We start from the raw sequence: 24,097 nt of genomic DNA, 5'->3' as shown, positions 1-24,097 counted from the left end.
TACAGCTGGGTCACTGGTTGGCTAGGCCACTGGTCAAGAACCAATCAGGGAGATGCCTGGGAGCCCTGGAGCCATCCAGGGGAGGAGGGTAGGGTCTTGGGAGAGGAGGAGAGCTCAGCTCAGCCTAAAGCTGTGACCAAATCAAACCTTCACTAATCAAGTGTGTCATCAGCTTTTGGCCTGGGCAAGGTCCCACGGGTCTGTTATAAGTCAAACCAGGTCCGGCAAGGGGCCACAAACCTGGATTTCCATCCTCTTGGCTAGTGTCCCCCCTGTAGTGGGTATAAGGCAGAAAGATGGTCACAGTTCTTTCTGTGTCATATTAGAGGATTCTGCCCAGTAAATAATACCACCCTTAGGGTTGATGGGACTTTGCAAAAAATTGCCCTATAGCATATTGACTGATTTTGTATCTGATTTAGCAATCTTATTTCAGGATTCCTTCCCTTTTTCCCCCTTGAATATATATATATGTGTGTGTGTGTGTGTGTGTGTGTGTGTGTGTGTGTGTGCCACTTTCTTGTATCCTCCTTTAAAGTGGCTTTGTCATCTTGCTGGCTCTGTCATCTCCCTCATTAGGGAGTTAAAAAAAAATCTAAAGCACATTCCTTGTCTAGTTGTATGGAATTATTTCTAAGTTTTTGAATATTCTACCTATACATTCTCTGTGTGTGTCTCTCTCTGTCTCTGTCTCTGTCTCTGTCTCTCTCTCTCTCTCTCTCTCTCTCGTTACATCAGTAATCAGGGGATGCTTAGAAAGCCTCCCTGGGGCTGGACAGAGTCTGAGGGCAGCAAGGCTGATGGGTGCAAGCCTTGAGGGCCTGTCGGTGGCCAGGGCACAGTGACCACAGCTGGACACTCAGGCCTATGGATGGGGTGGGGGTGGGATCTATGACCCAAGACAGGGAGAGCCCCATTGGTGAAGGGAAGCAGGTCTCAAGGGAGGCCCCAGGAGGCCCTGGCTGAAGGTGGGAGTGGGAATTCAAATTCCAGAAGCACCTCCAGGCCTGAAGCATGTTGCGTGTTGGGCCCTTGGGAAGCTCTCACTACCCCCTCCCCCATGACTTGAGTGACAAAGAGGAAGAGACTTATCCAAGGCCATAGTGTGGGAAGTGGCTCTTCCCACCCCTCCCTAGTCTTCTGCCCTTTTGAGTTAGACCTGGGGCTTCCAGTCCTCCCCAGGAGAGGGTGTGGCCCCCTTCCAGTCCCACCCCAGGGCTTATCACAGGGACATTGATCTTGAGGCTCATAAGAGCCAGACCTGGAGCCTCCTGGGGGGTGGGGGCAGCTCAGGGCCGAGGGAGGTGGTGGGCAACAGCCTAGGGCCCACAGACAGGCAGGGGAGCCATGGATCAGCTGCAGAAACGTTTACTGATGGGACTTGGAGAGGAGCGGCCAGAATGGCTTCCCAAGGAGATGTCCTATCTCCAACCTTGGGCCTGGTTAGGGCTGACATTGGTTTCCATTGTCACGGGCAGTGTCAGGCCGCAGGATGACCAGTTCTGCCTTCTGGGAACCGGCTTGCTGCAGGCAAGGGGAGCCAGGTGAGCAATGCTAGGCAGATGTGTCCTCTCTCCCCACCCACGAGTGAGTGGAGGCCCGGGTACCTGGAACAGTGCCCCGTCTTGGGCGGCCTGGGCTCCCTCCTGGATGGCCTTCCCTTCCTCCAGGATGGCCTTCTCTCCCTTCAGGATGGCCTTTGCTTCCTCCTTCAGGCTCTCATACAAGGAGTTGGGCTGGAACAAAGGGTTGCAGGGGCCAGAGGTGGGTAGCTGACGCCAGGCAGGACTGCCTGCCACGTGCCTGCACGGGAGCTGGGCTGGGAGGCAGGGAGGAGGCACAGCAAAGGAAGGGGGTCCTGGGCTGAGGTCTCACCAGGTCTTGCAGCTTCTCCCCCAGCGCCAGGTTGTCTGCTTGGATAGTGCTCAGAGACTCCCAAAGCCTAGGGTTGAAAGCGAGACCCCCGTCAAGCCCCAGACTCTTGTCCTAGGCAGTGCCCCACACCCACAAAACACAGCTCTTGCATGAGCTGCGTGGCCTGGCACAGCCAGGAGCCCAGGGTTTCACCAGGAGCCGCGTCTCACTCTGGCAAAGCTATAGGCAGGGAGGGAATTGTTCTCCCCATGTGACTTGCAGCAGGGGACCCAGACAAAGACGAATTGTGCTTTTCCTCTTCTTTAGCGAGGGAAAACCAGGCTGCTTCATCGCATATGCTAGGCTAGAAATCCTCTAAGGCAGCCTCGGGCTAGCTGCCCATCCCTCTGAGCAGCAGTGGGGGCAGTGGCAGGGCTCTGTGTGGAACTAGCCCTGCCTGAGGGTGCAGGCCAGCTGTGTATGAATAAAAGCGCTGACCACTCAGATCCATGGCTCTGGGAGCCACATGCAGCCCTGGGGAAAGGACTGTCACACTCCCCACACCCCAAGACCTCTGTCTCCAGGTGAAGATTGGACCCTGGCATTGCCACTGACAGGCAAGCGGCCATGGGACTCTGCAGACCTAAGCTCCAGAGCCAGACATCCAGAGAACAGACCCCCCACAGCCTCCTTCTCCACAGACAAAACTACCCCTCAAGTCCTTGGATAATTAAAGATGGCGGTCCTGGGACTTCCCTGGTGGTCCAGTGGTTAAGAACCTGCCTGCCAATGCAGGGGACACAGGTTCGATCCCTGGTCCGGGAAGATCCCACATGCTGTGGAGCAACTAAGCCCGTGCACCACAACTACTGAGCCTGCGCTCTAGAGCCCACGAGCCACAACTACTGAGCCTGCGTGCTGCAACTACTGAAGCCCACTTGCCTAGAGCCTGTGCTCTGCAACGAAGAGTAGCCCCCGCTCGCCGCAACTAGAGAAAGCCCGCGTTCAGCAACGAAGACCCAACACAGCCATAAATAAATAAATATATAAATAAATAAATTAATTAATTAAAAAAAAACCAACCAATACCTATTAAAACAAAAAAGAGAGATGGCCGTCCCTTACAGGTAGCTTCATAGACTGCCCACTAACCAGGCATGTAGGCACGTTGACCAGAAAGAGCTGTGGCTCCCACTCCCATGGGGCAGGCCCTGCTCACATACAAGGACACTGATGCTTGGGAGGGAAGGGACCTATTGGCCAGCAAGGGGGTCACCCAGAGCAGAACAGAGAGAAGGCACGGGAAGGAAGAGGGCCAGGTGAAGGTGCCAACCCACAGCCGTCAAGCTCCAGGCCCTGACCTCCATCGGGGAAGGCCCTGTCACCCTCCTGTCCCCACCTGCCTCTTCCCAGCTCACCTCATGCAAACATTCTGCAAACAGCTCATTTCCTTGGAGGTCCGCTGGGGGCCCCAGTCTTCCTTATCCAGGAACTGGCACTCCTGGATCTCTGAGTCCCTGGGTGGGTGCATAATGAGAGTTGGACCAGAATCTGGAGGCTGGGGAGGGTGGGGTGGGCAGAGAGGGGAACCAGGCCCAGGCTTCTTCAGTCCTGTCTGGGCCACACCCCCTGAACCCCGCCCCGGGCTGAGTCCTGGCCCAGGTCTGAATGCTGATGGCGGGGGAGCAGTACACTGTGCCCTCCTCCCCCCGGCAGCCTCACACACGTTCACACGGCCTCACTCTGCAGGGCCTTTGGTGGGCTCTGTTGTGCTCAGGAGCTTAAACAGGAACGTGACGGTGGCTTCCTGTTGCGGGCCCGGCTTCTGCTCTGAAGAATCTGAAGAAGGTGGCTTTGGCAGAGAGGGTGCCCTGGTGACTGAAGTGGCATGAGGCTGGCAGCCCAAGAACCGGGGTCCTCCCACCCCAACAGCAAGACGGTGGAGCGCAATGGCTGGGTGTTCAGATCTCCATCCAGGCAGGAGGAGAATTTCTCTAGCCCTCCTGCCACCCCTGCCCTTTGCCTTGGGAGGTCCAGTCACCTCTGTGCCCTGCTCCCTGGAGACCTGAGGGTCTTCTGGCTTCTGCTCCCCAGCAGGCTGTGGCAGCGGCTTCTCCTCGGGCTCGGAGTGGGCTCTTTGTCCACCCCTGTGAGACTGAGGGAGACGGAAACTTGGTTGGTGAGCCATGCCCACCATCCCACTGGCCTCCCCTTTCCAGCCTCCCCTGGTTTTCTTGGGGTGGCCTCCAGCCTCGAGAACCTCCACCACCAGCTCTGTCCAGTAAACCAGATCCCTCAAAGTTTGGGTTGCCAGATTTAGCAAGTAAAAATAGGACACCCAGTGAAATATGAATTTCAGAATAAATAGTGAGTCATATTTTTTAAGCATAAGTATATCCCAGACATTGCACAGACCATACTTACACTTTAAAGAGTGTTTATCTTCCATCTGAAATTAAAATTTCACTGGGGTGTCCTGTGTTGTGTTTTCTTTTTTTTTTTTTTGTCACACCGTGCAGCTTGTGGGATCTTATTTCCCTGACCAGGGACTGAACCCAGGCCCTTGGCAGTGAAAGCGTCCAGTCCTAACCACTTGACCACCAGGGAATTCCCTGGGGTGTCCTGTGTCTTATCTGGCAACCCTACTAAAGCTACATGTTAACAGTATTTTGTAAAATGAATTTCTGCAAGTGCAAGGTGTCAGGGTAGGGGGTGGGGGATAGAATGGCACCATTTAAAGGGATCCTATAGAAGCTCATAGGAAAGTGGAGACTTCCTCCCATTTTTGCTGTAGAAATCATCTATCAGTTGGGCATTGAGAAGCAAACAGTGTGGCATTCAAGACCCTGAACTATGGACACCCTTGTTTGGTAGTAGGACACCACCTACTCTTCCACCGTCCTTGAACAAGCCTCTGCTCAGACTTGGCCAGGAGCTTCCCTTCCCAACACCACCCCAGATGTCCCCACCACCGTGCTCTCACCTACACTGTTCCCCCGCTCCCATTCCCTCCTGCCTTGGTAATCTGAACCTGGTCCACTCTTTTCTCTGCTGAGCAAAGATGGCACCTCCCCCAGGACCCCCTTAGATCCGTGGTGGAGCCGGAGCTGGGCTGAGCCTGAGGATGCTTCTGTCTCTACGAGGTGGTGTAAGATGTCCCACCAAGCAGGCTTGAAATAGCAGCTTCTCCCCAAGTCACAGAAAGCCTTAAGTCAACAAATGGAATCATCACCATTTTTCGCTCTCCAATTTTTCAGAATCTTGTACACTTGCTGGCCAAAAGGTGAAGGCCAATCCAACTGGAGAACAAAGAGTGACCTCAGACACGTCTTTCTTTACATTGAGCCCCACCTGGGCTTCGGAAAGGCCTGTGGGTTGTGGCAGGAATTCTATGCCATGTGCTCTCTGCATTACATCGAACCTTTCCAGATGGCGCCTGAAATACCACAGTCCTGCGCATGTGATGTAAACAGAATCTCATTGGCTGGCAGTGCCCGCAGAGGGCCTGTTACCCTGGGGACTCGCTGTGTCTCAGGGTAGACCGATTCTTGGAAGCAGGGAGCTCTGCCACCGGGTTTGATCTGTCCCAAAGGGATGCCGGCAATGTACAAGGTCTACAAAACTAGCCAGACCCTTGCCCTGTTAACTTTGCTTTGGAAACTAGGCCTAAAGAGACAACTCCAAAGGAAATAAAAATAATTCACATGGAGGTCCACTGTAACCAATTTACACCATGAAGAAAAACTGGAACCTGCCTAAAGGGCCCAAATATAAGAAAAGGTAAGTAAACGATGACATATGAACATGATAGAATACAATCCACTCTGAAGTTAATGGTCCCCAGTAAACACTGGTCGACCAACCACTGTCTGTGAGACAAGCCTCGGGCTGGGCCCTGAGAACACACTGATAGATGATTGTGACCCGGTTCTGCCCAGGAGAAGCCCCCAGGGATGAAGGGGTGGCCCAGGCTCCCAGGTGACCACAGGGCAAGGACATGTGCCATCCAGAGGCCTGTACAGAAAACCTTGACCAAGAGAGGAGGGAGCCACTTGGCTTAGGAGCACCAGCAAGACTCCACCGAGGGGTGCTGCTTGATCTACGAGTCGAGTCGGTATCTTGGCCAGAGAAGGAAGAAGGGCAAGTCAGAAGAGGGAATGGTTTGGGCAGGACGGTGCCAACAGACTTGGTGCGTCCAGGCGTGGGGTGCTCCCTCTAACTCCCAGGGTGAGCAGGCCTGGGCTGTGGCCCCCCGGGTGACAAGGAGGCATGGGAGGCCTTTGAGTGTTTGTCTGTGTGGGTTGTTTGGGCTGTAGCTGAGAGGATGGATGGGAGGAGGAGACCCTGGGGGCAGAAGCCCAGGGCCTTGGGGGTGAAGGAGAGGGGCACAGACAACTGCTGCCCATGACAAGTGTCTACACTGCATTAATACCAGGGAAGGCGAGCGTGGTCTGTACGTGCTACGTACCAATACACCACACAGGGTTGCCAAATAAAATACAGGATGCCTGGTTAAATCTGAGTGCCATATAAACAGTGAGATTTGTTTTAGTATGATCATGTCCCAAACATTGCATGGCACACATTTGTACTGCAAAATGACTCCTTGTTTATCGGATTCGGGACATGCTTATGCTAAACAAAAATTCATCGTTTATCTGACATTCAAATTTAACCAGGCATCCTGTATATTTTTATTTGTTACATCTGGCAACTCTAACACCATGCCCACCTGTTGATACCCATCAGAGGAAACAGGGAGGCATGAACGGCTTCCTGGTTACCAGTTAGTAACCAGGAAGGATTGGAGGGGTGGATGACTGGAGATCTAGGTGTGTATCTGAACAACTAGAGATACAGGAAGTTGTAATAAGATAGGGAGACGAGGGTCACTAGTTCTTTGACTTCCCTCTGTGCCCCCACCGGCCTTCAGCCTGGCTGTCTAACAGCAGACTGTACGCAAGCTCTCTCCCCGCAGTCCATGGAGCTCTTCCCCAGAGAATGCCTGGGGTTCCCTTGGTGCCCCCTCTGGGTCCCACTGGCCAAGCTCAGACAGGTGCTTAATTCAGATTTAGAGAGAAGACAGCTCAGAGCTGAAAATCCATAAACCCGGGTTCAAGTCCTGCTCTGCCATTCAAAGGTGGGGCAGCCCCAGGCACTCAGGCTCAGTTTCCTAGCCTCTAAAATGGGTATTCAACTCCACAAATATTTACAGAGTCCTGATTTTGTTCAAGGCCCTGCTCTGAATGTGGGGAGGATACAAAAAGGAATTTCCTCTTTTAAGAAGTTAGTCATGGACTGAGTACAAGAATACTAGCAGTCAGTTATTACACTCTACCAGGTGCTGTGCATGTGACCATCAACCTGGAAAACAATCCCCAGAGCAATTCTGTAATAGAGGTAGAATTAGCCCCACTTGGGGCTTCCCTGGTGGCGTAGTGGTTAAGAATCCACCTGTCAATGCAGGGGACATGGGTTTGATCCCTTGTCCAGGAAGATCCCACATGCCGCGGAGCAACTAAGCCCATGTGCCACAACTACTGAGCCTGCATTCTAGAGCCTGAGAGCCACAGCTGCTGAGCCCACGCACCACAACTACTGAAGCCCACGCACCTAGGGCCCGTGCTCTGCAACAAGAGAAGCCACCGCAATGAGAAGCCCGCGCACCACAACAAAGACCCAATGCAGCCAAAAATAAAGAAAGAAAGAATTAGCCCCACTTTTCATAAGAGAAAAGTGAGGCTTGAAGAAGCTAAGTGACTTGCCTATAATCTCAGAAGAGTCAAAGCCAGGGTTCAGACCCAGGGCTACCCGGGTCTCCACCCGATGGCTGTCAGAGAGTTTGACAACTTGCGAGCCAGGAGATGGAAATACGTGAGGAGAAGGCAGCCTGCTTGAAGCCCGTATGATGGGAGGACCACCCGGGCCTTGGGCCAAGGCCTCACCTCAAGGTTGGCGGTTGCAGGGGCTCAGGACTCAGGCTGAGAAGGCGAGGGCCATGGTTCGGGTAGGGAGCTGTCCTGTGGAAGAGGGAGGGTGCAGTCCACTCCCAGGGCCGTGGGGGTCAGTGTGAGCCCTGGGGCTGGAGCTAGGATTCATGCTGGGGGAGGCAGAGGCCCCATGCCCCATGCCCGAGTGCAGGCCACCCAGGGGCCACTGCTCCTGACTCCACCTGCACCTCTCTCTCCTCCAGGGCACCCAGAAGCTCTCAGCCCCCAGCTCCTACAAGAGGGTGTGAGCTGCTGTGGACCAGGCTGGAGGGAAAACACCACCCCATTCATCCACGATGCGCCCGGATGCTGTGGGGACAGAGACAAATACGATTCTGCCTCCACCCTCAGAGCTGAGACTACCGTGTAAAAGTGTGTGCCCCACAGACAGACTCGAGCTTACAGGAGCTGTGAGAGAGGTCCGGGAGTTAGAAAGGAGGGAGTGGTCAGGTCTCCCTGAAAACAACTACTGTTCACTGAGTACGTATCACATACTAAGCACTTTACCTGTATCGTTTCCTCTCTCACCGAAAGCCCATGAGGTGGGGACAGGTATCCCCCACTTTTCCAAAGTTCACTTTATGCCAGTCACTTTTACAAAAGACCTAACATTAGCACCTGTTTTTGCTAATCGAAAGAAATCTGAAGACAATTTTCATTTTTAGGAAAAAAGCGAAAATAGCATCCAGCATCAGTTTTGCAGTGTGCCGGTACAGAGGCAGCTCACACCCTGAGCAGCCAGAGTGGCCCCGCCAAGCTCCTCCACCGGGAACTGCACTTGACATCTCAGCATTGTGAGCATCTGTGCTTTAACCTCGATTTATTTTGTGTATCCATTAGCAAGCTGTTGTGACCTAAGGTAAATTGCGTCTTTGCTTACGCCATTTCGGCTTACAAAAGGTTCACAGGAATGCTCTACTTTCAGATAGCGGGGAAACCTGTACTATTATTGTTCCCATTTTACAGATAACGAAACTGAGGCACGGAGAAATTAATTAACTTGCCTGGGGTCTCACATCTAGAAACTGGCAGCACCAGGATCCAAAGTCCATTGAACTCTGGAATCTGTGCTGTTACCCATCATGCTGTCACTGAAGAAGGGACAGGCAGGTAGGAAAGACTGAGCAGAGGCGACGCTTGAGCCAAAGCCAAACCTAATCAAGTCAGGACTCAGCAAGTGAGACAGGATTGGGAAGAGTAGGTGAGGCAGAGAGCAGTCTGAGCAAAGGCTGGGAGGGAGGACCTTGCAGCAGCTCAAGTTCTGTGGGCCTTAGACTGGAGACGTGGCCACCAGCCTCACCCTGGAGTCCTCATGAGCCCTGCGCCAAGCAGTATGGAGCAACAGGGCTCTGGGTTGCAAACAAGAGAAAACAACATTGGTTAATTTGAGCAAAAAAGGACTTTATTGGAAGGATACCAGGGAGTCGCAGAACTCATAGAACAGACTCAAAGGGCAGGAAGTATGGGATGCTGGCTGCCAGAACCATGTGAGGACCCTGCCACAGGAGCCAGCTGTAGTGTTCTGCCATCTCCACACTGGATGGCGGAGGCCCAGGGCTGCCGCTGGACACGTGAGGCCACCAGCTCGCTGAATCCTCAATTATCCTTCCCTCTCTTCCTGGTCCTCGTTCCAGGTCCTCATGCAAAATCTGATTGGCTGAGCTCAGGTAGATGCCTATGTCCTGGTTGCTGGGATCAGGGAGAGCAAGTGTCTGGCCTCTTCATGCCCATGGAGGGAAGTGGCGTCTTGCAGTCAGCGCATTTGTAGAGGTTGAGACTGGGCAGCCAAAACCCAATAACCATCCATCACACGACTGCATGCACAGTGGGAAGTCACCAAAAGGTGTTTTTTTTTTTTAAATTTATTGTGGCAAAGTACATAAAATTTACCATTTTAAGCATTTTAAGTGTACAGTTCAGTAGCATTAAGCACACGTGCATTGCTGTGCAACCATCACCATCATCCGTCTCCAGAACTTCTTCATTTTCCCAAAGTGAAACTGTCCCTGTTAAACAAGAACTCCCCATTCCCCTCTGCCCCAGTCCCTGGCACCTACCACCCTACTTTCTGTCTTTATGAATTTGACTGTTTCAGGTATCTCATATAAATGGAGTCACACAATATTTGTCCTTTTGTGTCTCATTTCACTTAGCATGTTTTCAAGGTTCATCCATGTTGTAGCATGTGGCAGAACATCATTCCTTTTGAAGGCTGAATATTCTATTGTACCTCTATATTGCATTTTGTTTATCCATTCATCCATTGATGGATATTTGTGTTATTTCCACCTTTTGGCAATTGTAAATAATGCTGCTATGAACACGAGTGTACAAATATCTTAAGACCCTGCTTTCAATTCTTTTGGGTATCGTACCCAGAAATGAATTGTATCAAAGGGTTTTAAGCAGGGGAGAAACAGCATCATAGTTCTGTCTCCTAGAAAACTCATTCTGGCCGCAGTGTGGACAGTTTGGAGAGGTGAGAGTAAAGGGAAGAAGATCCACTAGGCCAGAGCAACTGTCCAGTGGCCATGAGGATGGAGGGATGTTGAGGGTGGGGCTGATGGGATGGGGTAAAGGAGAGGGTAGAGCTGCAGAGGACCCCAGTTTCCTGGCTTGTGCAACTCGGGTCAGCTGGTGGTGTTGCTAACATCAGGGGGAGCACAGGAAAAGGCAAGCTGGTGGATGAGCTGAATTTGCGATGACTTCTGAGTTGAGATACAATTTTTTTTTTTAACATCTTTTGAGATACAGTTTTAGAAGACAGTTCTAGATTCCAGTTTGAAGCCCAGGAGAGAGGTATGGTTTGGAGACAGACTAGCAAGTCTTGAGCAAGGAGGCGGCCCAAAGAGAGCAAGCAGATTGGAAAGAGGGTCCAGGACTGGACCTGGGTGTCCTGATATTTCAGGGGAATCCAAGAAAGAGGGGCCAGCAGTGCCATGGCCCCAAGGTGTTCTCCACCAAGGCTACAGAGGCCCAAGTTTTTAGCACTGGGCATTAGGGGGTCACTGGTTACTTCTGCCCAAGCAGTAAATGGAGTGATGAGGGCACCCAAAGTAAATGAAACAGAAGCAGAAAGCAGCTTTTGAACATTTTTCAAGGAGCTTAACCTTGAAAGGCATAATAGTAGCTGAAAACAGATGCTGGACAAAACTTTTTGGTTAGGATTAGGGTGGTTGTTTTTAACAATAAAATGAACATAAGCCTGTTTAAGACTTGTAGGAGAAAGAGGAACAAGGTCTCAGAGATGAGGGGATTGGATCAAAAGCCAAAATGCAAAGCTTGGCCTTGAAAAGAGGAGCCTGCTCTCCTCTGGGTAAGGGAAGGAGGTAGAAGTGGGGAGGTTTAGGGAGAATTAAAGAATTTAAAGGCCTTAATTTGTTCTAAGGACTAGGAGGCAAGGACAAGCGTAGGAAGGATGAGGGGAAGGACAGTGGTCGTGACACCTGTATCAAGGTGCACGTATGTCCCTGGGCCTCCTCTGGCCGAGTGCGATAATTCCTGGGAATCGCACCTTTGACTAGCTCCCCAGGGGGTTCTGCACCCACTGCTGTAGAGCACCCAGGTTGGGCCAGTGTGTGAGGAACTGGCTCCTTCACAGGAGTCTGTCAGGGAGAGGGGGCGGGGAATAAGAGCTGGACTCGGGGTGGGGTGGAGGGTTGGTTCCCAGGCACTAAGCGAAGCTCTTAGCAGCCTCACCCCATACCGACCTCTTTCCTCCTGGGACAGGAGGGTATGGGGCTCCCCTTCTTAGAGGAGTGGGTAAGTGACTGGACAGAAAAAACAGACCTGGGGGTGGGGTGGGGGTGGGAGTGATCTACCACAGACTACTGGAGGCCAGGCTGGCAGCCCCCCATACAAAGGGACAGCCCTGGTGACACAGCCCAAAGAAGGCATGGCTTCCTGGGTCCCACACCTTCAGCTCTGCCTTTGACCCAACAAAAGAAACAGTCTATGAACAGGCAGAAACTCTTTAATTGTTGTTTTCTTTAAAAAACAAACCCCAGTTTTCCCTTAAACTCCATTCTTAGTTTTTCAGGGACAGAGAGAAGTTTGCAGTCACGACATCAACTCAGCATCATTTGGCTACTCCCGACTCTGCAGGACTAAGACATTTCCCAGGAGCTGTCCTGCCAGCCAGCGAGGACGAGACTCTTCAGGACTTGTAGGCCTTGCAAAGAGTTTAACTAGCGCCCACCGGGCCTGTGCCGTTTCAGGGACCCTAACCAAGCAAGCACTCGTCTTCCCTGATATTCTCTGCTCTCCACTAGCCTCTCCACACTCCTCTTATCCCCTACTTCCATGAACCTGTAAACATCAAAAGGCACAAAGGCCTGGGCTATGGCGGAAGTTGTGGTTGGGCAGCCTTTGAAAGTTCACCTTTTAACAATATTGAGAGAAGAGAAACAGGGGCTAGGGGAGTGGGGAACCCCAGAGATGATGAGATGACCCCACCCTCCCCCTAGTTCAGCTCCTAGCACCTACCTCAGGCAGTGTCCTCCTGTGAGAGGACACTATGGAAGCTGAAAGTTAAAACTGCTATCAACACTGGCCCCTTTCTGGCACGTGAGAAAAGCTTCCTAGAACTTTACGAAATGCTAACGTCACCAGGACCATTCAACTCCTAAGTTCTTCTTCTAGAGCTAAGTAGACGCTGTACACTTTGTTTTGTAAAAAACAGGTACGAGTGATAAGAGGGGGCCCCTTCCTGCCCTCTGCAGTTATCAGTCCAGATGCCGTGAGCCTCAGGTTCTGGGGGGTCTGGAGACACCTTCCCTCCCCAAGCGGCCACTGCTCCATCAGCCTGCATTTAACCGAACATCTCAGCAACAGCACACACAACTATAAAACACAACTTCTGTGCAGCAGACATTTACGGTCTGAGACCCAACCAAGGCTTCCCTCCCTCCTTCAAAACTTAAGACTATAGGCTGAATATCCTGCTTCTTCCTCACAGACAGAATTGTCTCCAATCCATGGCGACAGTCCTCCCGGACCATCTACAGAATCTAAGAGGAAACCCAAGCCTCGTTACCTAGATGCACTCATGGCTGGGAACCAAGCCTCAGCAGAGGCAACTCAGTAGAGAAAGCCCGAGGCTGGCTGTGGCCCTCGGCATCCATCTCTGCTGGGGCTGCTACAGAGCGGCCACATTTCCCCACAAGAGCAGAGGTGCTCTCTCTCACCCACAGCCCCCAGCCCTTTCACCTCTTCTGGCTGGGCCAGTGATTCCTACTCCCTAGTCTGAGGCCCGACTGGAAACAGGCTGGGATACTCTGGGACGTAGTGGGGAAAGGATGGTAGGTGACTGACTACAGACAGGACACCAGTGCGGGGCTGGGCCAGGCGGGCCCCGTTTCCTCAAGCTGAAACGGCTGCTGCCGCTGTGCCAGCCCTCAGAGGACAGGCCTCATGTGCAGCAACAGCGCGTGCACAGGTAACAAGACCAGGGGAGGGGACCCCAAGTGTCTTCTCCACAGGGAGAGGGGACTATGTACAGGGGGAAGAGGGGAGTCTGGCCAGGGACACCCTCACTTCATCTCATTCAACCAGGAGATCAAACTGCTCAGCAGCTTCAAACTCAGCATTCATGGCCGCGGCCCACTCATCCAGCTCCGATTTCTGGGGGAAGAGAAATGGGGGGCAGGTGAGTGGAGAAGCAGGCACATTGGCTGGAGCATTTCCACCCATACCCTGCAGGCACCGCCTTTCTCCCGTGACAGCCAGGGCTGAGGCCCGGCCCTGCACGTGTCCCAGTGCGTCTCCCCGTGTGTCTGGCGTGACGGCAGAGGAAGGCCCCTGCCCCTCACTCACCAAGATCTCCGGCACCTTCCTCTTCTTTCGTTTCTCTTTCATGGCCGGGGGAGAGATTCCAGGGAGAGTTGTGTCTGGGGCCCAGGGCTTCACAGGGACCCTGGGGACCTCAGTTAACTTTGAACCCACCACAGGCGAGACTCCAGCCAAGTCTTCTGTCACCAGCAGCCCCTCAAAGCCAAAGCAGGACCGGCGGCCTGGGGTGGAGGTGGAGGCAGAGCCAAGAGTCTCCAGGCGGCTGTAGGACCGCCTGACTTTCTTTGACATTTCCAAGTCTCTGGCGTCCAGTTCTCCTTCCCCGGAGTCGGACTCAACATTCAGGGAGCACAGCACAGGAGTGGAGGCAGAGGTGACAGGGACACTACATGTCTGGAAGACGTCCTCCTGAGTAGGCTCCTTGCTAGGAGGGTTGTTTTCTTTCTCCAAAAAAACAGCGATCTGTACCAGGACAGAAGAGAGAACGCCTCCCTGTTACTTGGCTATGTTACTTACTTCAAGAAAGGCCCAAGGAGACTTAGGGCAGAAAGAAAGACCCACAGGACCTAAAATGTCCATCCAGCCAATAAGTCCTTATTGGTCATCTGCCAGGCACTGGGAGTACAGCAGGGAAGAAAACAAAGAAGACCCCTGTCTCCACAGTGCTTCCACTCTGGTGGGAAAAATAGAGAATAGGGAGAATCATGTCGTATGTTAAGCACTTTGGAAAAAACCAACAGGACTGAGCATACTGGGTGGGGGAAGGGTTTGGAATTTTAAGTAGGTGTAGGTCAGTGTAGGCCTCACTGAGGTGGCATTGGAGCTATGACTTGAAGGAGATGAGGGAGTAAGTCATCTGGAGGAGAAATGTTCTAGGCAGAGAGAACAGAAGGTGCAGAAGTCCTGAGGTGAAAGCGTGCCAGTCAGGGTCAAGGAACAATAAGGCTAGTGTGGCTGAAGTGAGAGGGAGTGAGGCGAGGAAATGAGCTTGGGGTTCGAGAGGTAATGGGGGTGTTATAGGGCATTTTGCAGGCCACTGTATGGGGAGACCCATGGAGACCCTTGCTCCAAGACCCAGGGAGCCATGGCAAGGTTCTGAGCAGGAAAGCACTTAATCTGACATGTGTATTAAGAGGTTCACACACTGGCTTCTCATAATTCCAATCTCAGCTGAAATGCTGCCTCCTCAGGGAGGCCGTCCCTTACCATGGGACGGAGACCAGCCCCATCTCACCTCTGCTAGTCACCCTCTGTCACTAGCAGAGGGTGACTAGCAATGACCTCTTTCCTGGACAGTGAGCATCACTATCTGATTGTGGCTGTTCGCCGGCTGACTGTGACGCCAACTAGAATGTGCGCATCACATGGGAGCGTCTTCATCTGTCTGGCTGACCTTGCCTGTGCCCAACACCTTCAGCAGAGCCCTGCGTGGAGCCGGTGTTCCATAATCACTGAATTAACTTTCACAAAACTTGACACTGAGCTTTGTGACAGCCAAGACAAGGTGAGAAACAAGACAAACTTAGGGGCCCTTGTGGTTTAACAGAATTATATTGAGAGAGACATTTCCTGGCTACAGATTCTGGGGAATCTGCCCCATGAGTCTTAGTAAAAGGGATGCTGAACAAAATGGGAGTCACCCAGACGACTTCTTCTTCAATCCCTACAGCCAAGCAGTCATCGAAGTCCTTGCGCATTTTTTGTTCAATATCTCATGAATCTATCATTCAACCAACAAGAAAGAGTGGCCACCATAGGGGAGACAGAAGTCCCTGCTCCTAAGACAACAAACATGCAAACAAAATACTCTCGGCTATTCATAAGGCCTATGGAGAAATATATCAGGAAGGCTTCGGGGAGGAAGTGTCCTCTGAGCTGAGTCCTGTGTGATGGGGTGGTCACGCGGTGAGCCAGGGGAAGGAGCAGCACTCTGCCTTTACCTAACTTCAGGCTCCCACCATCTCACTTCGGGATTCCTTTCATGCCCGCCCACCTGGTCTGGGGGTCCCCAGAAGGCTTTCTGCAATCCATTCTCCACCCAGACCCTAAAGAGATCTTTCTAAAACACCCAAGCCTGCCTCAGTCACTAACTTAAGACTCTCCAAAGCTGCCCACAGAACAAAGGATGAAGTCGAAGCTCATCCTCGTGCCTCATCAGGATCTGCTCTGGCTTGGCACGCTCCCTCCCCCGACAAGGTCTGGGGCAGACACATCAAAGCTGCTGTTCCCCAAACCTCATGCTTTTCCTTCTGGACTCCAGGCATCTGCAAACACAGCTTCCTTTGCCTAGAACACTCCTAACTTGTCTTCAAAGACTCAGTTTAAACACTTCTTCTGTGAAACATTCCCTGAGCTACCTGGTCTGGGTTAGGTGCCTTTACAGCATATAGTACTTTCTTTATTGCAGTCCTCAGCACACTATGTTATCACTTACTTGTCTTTCTCCCCATTTGACTGTAAGCCCCGTGAGCCACTCAAAGGCAGTTAGTATTTCTCATTCATTATATCTTCAGGTACAGATCTTCTTTTAATGAGACATCCTTAACAATAACTTCTGCTAAAACAGTTAAGGACATTATACTACACTGAGAACAATAGACGAGGAAGAAGAAAGTAGTTAAGACACAGCTCAACTTTTAAAGGAAAATGGTAGAGAATACAGGGCATCAATAGCTAAACGCACCAAGTGTGCAGGAAGTAAGCAAGACTGGCGATACACATAGGTGTCCAAAGGCAAATTGTTTCAAAATACAGCAAATAGCTCCCTGGGCAGACGTGAGCAGCCATTATATTCCGCCCCAGCTCTAGACTGTCTGCCCTGGATTCCCCTTAACTAAGAAAACGAAAATGAACTTACCCGGGGGCTCCTTCGAGGCGAATGAACAGACGAGATCTGTGGAGACAACACTAGTTGATCACATCAACACTAGTTGATCCCACTTCTGGCTCCCCACCTACAACCCCTCTCTCTGCCCTCACCTCTAGAGTATGGGCCACGATCTTCTTCAAGACGATGGGCTTTCTGACTGGAGCCGCCTGGGGTGCCTGGAGAAGAGGGTTGAACTTGAGCTCTACATTAGCCCAGGGGCCTCCGGGGCAGGAGGAACTGAGGAACGCGGGGCTCACCTTAGGCCAGATTTCCGGGAGGATGCTTGGGATATCAGAGCCTGATTTCCGCTGGGACCTCCGCAGAGACTGAGTGGAAGTTGGGGCGCTGGGCCCTGGAAAGAGAAAAATTTAGCAGGTAGGGGAGGACTCTAGACCTCAGAGTCTAGAGAACAGGTGCTGAAGAGAGCGAGAGAAGTTCCCAAACAGGCCCTCTGGGGGCGCCTTCTCGGGCGGGGGACGAGCCTCCTAGGGCGGTGGGGGGAGGGCCTTCCTCACGGAACTGCGTCCCACAAACTGCTCAGCCCCATCTCTCCCGCGCGCCCTCCGCTCACCGGAACACTGGGCGGCCCCTCCGGACCGGGTTCTCCTCTGGGACATGTCTAGCCTTGGTCTCGAGCTCTACTGCCGCAGCCGCCGCTGCCGCCGCCGCCAGGGCTCGCGCCAACCCGAAGGGCAAACGTTCGAATTACCCGCCTTACCCGGGAGGAAGCGGAAGTGACGTAAGGCGGGAGGGCCGCCGAGCTCCGGTCACCCCTTTTCCACCCGCCTCCACGTCTAGCGTCTGCAGGGGCGGGGTCAGAGGCGCGCTGGTGTCATCAGCGCGCGCCGCACCCGGAAGAGACGTGGCAGTGGAGGGATAATCGGAGGGTTCGGAGCTGGAGGGAGGTGAGCGAGAACTCGGCTGAGTGCTGTCTGACCTTCCGCGCCTCGGGCCGGCGCTCGCGCCCGTGGGGACGGGTGCCGCAGCCGATTAGTAACACAGAGCGGGGTCTGTGGGGAAGGTGGGGGCGGGGCTTGGAGGGGGTGGGGCTCGGGCGGGGCCCCTAGGGGCGGGGCCGGTGGTATCGGAGAGACTGATGGAGGGGCCTGGCCAGGGTTGGGATGCGGGAGGAATCTGGGGTCTCCGGAGGTGGGATTTATGCAGGGGGCGTGGCCGGAATGGAGAGGGATGGTGGGCAGGAGTTTGGGGTTGGGGCGAGTACGAGAGGTGTCTATGGCAGGTAAGAGTGGAAACAACTGGGCTGGTGAGTGCGTTGTGGCGGCCACCAGAACCTGGCTCCCTGCCAACTCAGACTCCTTCCTCAGGGTCGACTATGGGGCTTTGCAAGTGCCCCAAGAGGAAGGTGACCAACCTATTCTGCTTTGAACACCGGGTCAACGTCTGCGAGCACTGCCTGGTAGCCAATCACGCCAAGGTGGGTGTTCAGAGGAGCGGCTGAGCAGGGCACTAGGTGGGCAGGTAGTATTGACTTCCTCCAAATCCATGAAGGGCCTGGCCCTAGAATGGAAGCTTCACAAGGACAAGGACTTAGTTTATTTTGTTCACTGTTCTATCCCCAGTGCTTAAGTCAGAGTATGGCACACGGTGTGTGCTCAATAAATGTTTATTGATTGGTCAAACAGAAGGATCAATCTCCTCTGTGATGAGAGAAAAAGAGGCATCTGGGCTTTGGGGAGATGGGCTGTGGAGTTCTTGCTCCAGTTGTGACCTCTTTCTCCCACTTCAGTGCATCGTCCAGTCCTACCTGCAGTGGCTCCAAGACAGCGATTACAACCCCAATTGCCGCCTCTGCAACATACCCCTGGCCGCCCGGGAGACGACCCGCCTGGTCTGTTATGGTGAGGCCTGGGCACCTTATGGGGGGGATCAGGACAGGCCCAGCGTGACCAGTTTCCAGGCACTCCCCAAGCAGCAGGACAGTGACCTCTCAAGCCTGGGAGGCTGGAGCCCCAGATTCTGGTCCAGCTAGGTTACTTACCTGCTGTGTGAGCTCAGGCAAGTCATTTCCCCTTTCGAGGCCTTAGTGTTTTTCCCTAAAAAGTAAAGCTTCTAGCTTCTTCCCTGCCAATCTCTAGGGTTGAGCGAGAGCCAGTCAAACTTGTGGGTGTGATTGTAGCTGTGAGCAGTAGCTGGCCATACCAGCAGTGAGCTGAAAGCATGGGGCTTTCAGACATTCAGGATCCATTTCTGATTCCAAGATTAAACAGAGAGGAACTGCATCCCTCACAGTAATGTCAGCTAAAAGAAGTCAGCAGGGGCATGTGGCATGACCTTGACCTGACTCTGGTGTAAGAGCCTTACTTAGCTCCACTTTTTGAAGGAACTAGTGTAAAAGAGTGCGCTCCATGTATGTGTTTCTCACTGTTTATATGTGCATGAATTGAACGTGCATTGTGTCTTTACATAAGTGTTAGTGTATTCATTAGTACTATGGGTGAATGAATGGGTAACTGTTGTATGTGAGCATATAAGCACAGGTGTGTTGTGGGGTTGCAGAATTCCTGGGTGAGGGTGCTTACGTGTTAGCAAACGTGTGTATAGATGTGTATGTGAGTTAGTGTGCCCGTGTGTGTGGATGGCACCTGCGTTTGACATGTATATAAACACGTGTATATCTGTGCCCATGGATGTGTACACCCATACGTGTTCCTGTGTGTATGTCTAGTAACCTTTTCTGAAACTGTTCTTGATGAGCTGTTAGCCTAATGAGCTTGTGAAGAGTGTGAGTCCAGAGAGGACTCATGGAAAGGGTAGGTGGCATCTTCTTTCTACCCCCAAGTGGGCTGGGAAGTTTGGCTATCTGCCTTGACTTAGTCAGATAGTGGTGGCCAGGAAGGCCAAAGTCTTAGGGAATACTGATGAAGTGGACCTGGGGTGAGGATGGGCAGGAGAAGGCCCTGGGTTTACACTTATGTGTGCATGTATCTCTGCAGCAGGCTGGGGGCTCTTGCTGGGCTAGGGGTCCTAAGTGTCTTCTTCTTCATGTCTTTCCTCCACTACTTCATGGGCCCTCAGATCTCTTCCACTGGGCCTGCCTCAATGAACGTGCTGCCCAGCTACCCCGAAACACAGCACCTGCTGGCTACCAGTGCCCCAGCTGCAGTGGTCCCATCTTCCCTCCAACCAACCTGGCCGGCCCCGTGGCCTCTGCACTGAGAGAGAAGCTGGCCACAGTCAACTGGGCCCGGGCAGGACTGGGTCTTCCTCTGGTGAGAGCCTGTATCCCCTGGGTCCCACCTGGGCCAGGTGGGTGGGTGGGGACAGCACTGGGCAGGCTGGTGACATCTGTTCTTTCCTCCAGATTGACGAGGTGGTGAGCCCAGAGCCTGAGGCCCTCAACACTTCCGACTTCTCTGACTGGTCCAGCTTTAATGGTAAGTGGTGGTCTCCACCTGCTGTTGGGGCCCTTGCCTCCCTGCTCTGCTGATAGCTCTCTTCCTGCCCACAGCCAGTGGTAGCCCCAAACAAGAGGAGGTAGCCAGCGCTTCTGCTGCCCCAGCCTTCTACAGCCAAGTCCCCCGGCCCCCCGCTTCCCCGAGCCGACCCGAGCAGCACACGGTGATCCACGTGGGCAATCCCGAGCCTTTGACTCACGGTGAGCCGGGGAATTGTCCAGGCCAGAGGAGGACAGAATGGGAGCGGGGTGCTTTGCGTGGAGGGAGCTCGGGGGTCTGGACACCCACCCACAGGGACCCTTGCTCACTCCATCACAGACGTTACCTCCCCACAATTCCGAGATGCTCTGTTAGGCTGAGAAGGGCCGGGATCTCTTGCCCTCCCCTCTCCCCACCCCGCTATGGGACAGCTTTCCTGAGCCTGTGGATGCCGGTGGCTCTGCCCCTGCAGCCTCATCCCCAAGGAAGGTGTATGACACGCGGGATGATGACCGGGCACCAGGCCTCCATGGGGATTGTGATGATGACAAGTACCGTCGCCGGCCTGCCCTGGGCTGGCTGGCCCAGCTGCTCAGGTACATGGGGTCAGGGGGGGCAGGAGGCCAGGAAGGGGGAGGAGGGGAAGTGAGAGCCAGAGACCCTGGCAGGACGATTTCATGACAAAAGGGGCTTGTTCTGGGTAATAATGGGACCTGGTATAGGGGATGTGCACCGAAGCCTGGGCTTGGGTCTGCCCCGCTCTGGGTGTTTCCTCGCGTGCTGCGTATGAGGTTCGGACTCGGGCTCTTTGAGGCCCCTTCCTGCTCTGACACCCCCCAATCTTTGTGACTCTCCTTATGCCCGACACATTGCAGTTTCAGAACACAGTTGTTGCCTCAGCTGGTTTGAGCTGCACAGTCAGCCTGGTAGTGGGCAGGCGCAGGGATGATCACCCTTGAGGAAACCAGGCTCAGGGATGGTGGCGCTGGGGCCGGAAGACAAGCGTCATGGCTGGGTCTCTTCTCCCGGCTGCAGGGGCCGCCAGGGACTGGAGGCCTGACCTGACTTCCCCCTCATCCCCCCAGGAGCCGGGCTGGGTCTCGTAAGCGGCCGCTGACTCTGCTCCAGCGGGCAGGGCTGCTGCTGCTCCTGGGGCTGCTGGGCTTCCTGGCCCTCCTTGTGCTCATGTCTCGCCTGGGCCGGGCTGCGGCTGACAGCGATCCCAACCTGGACCCGCTCATGAACCCTCACATCCGTGTGGGTCCCTCCTGAGCCCTTGCTTATGGCTGGGCCAGCCTAGGAGCTGGGGGCCTGAGGGTGGGTAGGGGAGGAGGTCCAGGGGCCCTTCTCTGCTCCTCTTCCTCAAGCCTGAGACACAAAGATCCCAGGCCCAAAGCCAAGTCCACCAGAGTGGCTGCAGGCTAGGCCTGGGGTTCCTGCAGATCAAACATTTGTCTTGACCTGCTTCTCCTGGGTCTCCAGCTTTCCCCCTCCCTCCCCCAAAGGAGCTGACAGGTGGAAATAAATGACAGACTTTATTAAAACATCCGAAGCAGACTTTTCTTTCCCCCTTCTCAGCCTGGGCCCCAGGCCTCAGTGGCTCTCTTCCCGGTACTCAATGGCCAGAAACTCCAGGGACAGGCGGTTGAAGAACATGGCTCCATTGAGCACTGGGCAGAGGAGAGAGCCCCCATCAGCCTTGCCTGCCCCCTCCTTGCTGCATCTCAGGGTTCCAGAGCTCCCCCTCCCCCTGCGCACACCCTACTCACTCAGGATGGTCAGGGAAAAGCATTGACGAAACTTGTCATGTGTCATCTCAGCGTAGAGTGACCCCATGGCGGCCCAGCAGATGCCGATCACCTGGGAGAACTGTAGGCCCCATCCCGTGGGAGAGTGGCCCCCTGACACAACGGGGGGGGGTTTCCATCAGCCCCTGGGCCTCCCCTGACCAGCCCTCGAGCCCCTGCCCTGGCCTACCATCAGGACAACTGTGTAGCGGAAGCTCATGCGGTCATAGTGGTGGGTGACGCAGAAGTTGTGCACGTCGCTGGCGAAGACGGTCAGGTGTATGAAGAAGAGCATCAGTGCAGCCATGGTGAGAATCATGCCTTGTGGGAAGAAGAGCACGGCCACGCGGTCCCGCCACTGCATCCTGGCGGCAGCGCAGACTCAAGGCAGACAGTATAGCTTGAGCAAGCGGACACTGCCCAGGCGGAGCAGTGACCCCTCTGGTTCTGGAGCGCACAGTCTGGAATAGCCGTAGGATTCTAGAATCAGGAGGACACAGAGAACAAGATTCTAGAGCACAGGCTGTTTCCAGCCAGTACAGGAGTGTTTCATGGGTGGCCAGGGCAGCTCTGAACTATGGAGGGGGGCCTGGCTAAAGGTACGGAGCAGCGGGGCCCTAGCGTGTCGAGGGAGGGACAGCGTACCTCACCATCCCAGCCCACACACTTTGTGCTCTTGGGCAAATCTTCTCACTAAGTCCTCAACAGTTCCACGCAGGAGGTAGTGTGGGCACATTCTGCAGATGAAGAACTGGGGCTCAGAAAAGCGAAGGGGGGACTTCCCTGGTGGCGCAGTGGTTAAGAGTCCACCTGCCAATGCAGGGGACACAGGTTCGAGCCCTGGTCCGGGGAGATCCCGCATGCCATGGAGCAACTAAGCCCATGCGCCACAACTACTGAGCCTGTGCTCTAGAGCCTGTGAGCCACAGCTATTGAAGCCCGCGTGCCTAGAGCCCATGCTCCACAACAAGAGAAGCCATCACAATGAGAGGTACACACACCACGACGAAGAGTAGCCCCTGCTCGTCGCAACTAGAGAAAGCCCGCGCGCAGCAACAAAGACCCAACACAGCCAAAAAAAAAGTGAAGGGGCGTGTAGGTCCTCAGCAAGTCTTAGGCAGATGAGAGGTCAGGTGTAATCTCTCCTAATGAGATCTCTCCAGTAGAACTGGAGGATGTAACCAGGTGAGGGCAGGCCTGGGCTGGATCACAAGCTCCAAGTATTTGTTCCAACCCCTAATGGGGAGGAAGTAAGGGAAGGGACAACAGATTCTCCATAGCTGTCCCAGGACCTTCCCACATCCTCCCCAGGTGGGCCCTGGAGAGCAACTGGCTTTTCCATCTTCTCCCCAGATGTTCTTCCAACACATGATGCCGACCAGCTCTCCCCTCTGCTGCCTTCCAGCACTCAGCATCTTAACACTCATCGTCTACCATTCCAAGAGTCCCATGAGAAAGCTGGGACTGGTGGCACAAATCCTATTTTACACACAAGCCTGGGGCACAGAGAGGGATTGTCAGCTCAAGTTTTTGCAGCCAATGAGTGAGGGAATCAGTACTAAGACTAATATCCACTTCTACCCAAGGCTGTGGAATGTGCAGGGACAATAAGATGCCAAGAAAAAAACATTTCCTCTGTACATGTGAGAGGTGAGAACTCCAGGACTGTCAACAAAATAAGTCAGAAAACTGGCCAGAAATGGTGTGGAGGGACATGCAAACTCCCAGGAACTAAAGTATTAGAGAAGAAGAGTTGATGTTGAACTTGGCCAGCCCCATTGCCTCCTGCCTGACTGTCTGCCCCAGAAGTCAGGTCCCAGGTCAGGTCAAGACAGGAAGTCTCCTGCCTGGAAGCAGTAAGGTTAAATAAAGCCTGACACCACCATCCATTATTGCTGCCCCGTGTCATTAATCACAAGAGACCCTCAGACCCCCATCTTAACACATTGAAGGGGTGATGCCCGATGCCCAGCTGTGTTCACACCATTGAAACAACTGTTTGCACTTTAGTTCTCATTTGAATACAAACAAACGTTTTTATGTTAGCGCTTCTACCTCAATGTCATTTAAAAAAATTACCCCCATAGTGTATGAATATGTTCTTGTAAAAGATTTGCATCATACACAGGCATAGAGAGGAGAATGTACCAGTCTCCCCCCTCCACCCCCACACCTACAGAGGTAACCCCTTCAACAGTTCGGTGAGTGGGCATCTTTTGAGTTCCTTATTTTTTAAAAAAAACTTTAAAAAATTTATTTTATTTATTTATTTATTTTTGGTTGCGTTGGATATTCGTTGCTGCGCGTGGGCTTTCTCTAGCTGCCGCGGGGGCTACTCATTGTGGTGTGCGGGCTTCTCATTGTAGTGGCTTCTCTTGTTGCAGAGCATGGGCTCCAGGCATGTGGGCTCAG

The 24,097-nt window shown here is 53.5% G+C and overlaps 3 protein-coding genes across 3 annotated transcripts; 1 reads left to right on the top strand and 2 right to left on the bottom strand.

The window, feature by feature from the left end:
• Positions 1 to 13,385: 13,385 nt before the first annotated feature.
• CDCA5 (cell division cycle associated 5) lies at positions 13,386 to 17,120 on the bottom strand (the record flags this gene model as incomplete). The annotated part of the gene is made up of 6 exons (XM_079709311.1): positions 13,386 to 13,466; positions 13,659 to 14,096; positions 16,492 to 16,527; positions 16,614 to 16,679; positions 16,761 to 16,855; positions 17,075 to 17,120. The coding sequence occupies 6 exons, from the start codon at positions 17,118 to 17,120 to the stop codon at positions 13,386 to 13,388; spliced, it is 762 nt and encodes a 253-aa protein (XP_079565437.1).
• ZFPL1 (zinc finger protein like 1) lies at positions 17,119 to 21,442 on the top strand (the record flags this gene model as incomplete). Its single annotated transcript, XM_079707727.1, has 9 exons — positions 17,119 to 17,176; positions 17,302 to 17,480; positions 17,816 to 17,938; positions 18,251 to 18,362; positions 19,540 to 19,733; positions 19,826 to 19,898; positions 19,973 to 20,119; positions 20,371 to 20,494; positions 20,984 to 21,442. 9 exons carry the CDS (start codon positions 17,119 to 17,121, stop codon positions 21,168 to 21,170), a joined length of 1,197 nt encoding a protein of 398 aa, XP_079563853.1. The 3' UTR covers positions 21,171 to 21,442.
• Positions 21,443 to 21,491: 49 nt separating this feature from the next.
• On the bottom strand, positions 21,492 to 22,052 carry TMEM262 (transmembrane protein 262; the record flags this gene model as incomplete). The annotated part of the gene is made up of 3 exons (XM_079708152.1): positions 21,876 to 22,052; positions 21,668 to 21,767; positions 21,492 to 21,568 (listed from the first exon to the last, which is right to left on the bottom strand). Exons 1-3 carry the CDS (start codon positions 22,047 to 22,049, stop codon positions 21,492 to 21,494), a joined length of 351 nt encoding a protein of 116 aa, XP_079564278.1. The 5' UTR covers positions 22,050 to 22,052.
• Positions 22,053 to 24,097: the final 2,045 nt, after the last annotated feature.

The sequence above is a fragment of the Hyperoodon ampullatus genome (genome assembly GCF_949752795.1).
Source record: "Hyperoodon ampullatus genome assembly, chromosome: 7".
Taxonomy (NCBI): Eukaryota; Metazoa; Chordata; class Mammalia; order Artiodactyla; family Ziphiidae; genus Hyperoodon; species Hyperoodon ampullatus.
Note: the sequence above shows the minus strand (reverse complement) of the source record. Positions and strands in the feature narration are given on the sequence as shown.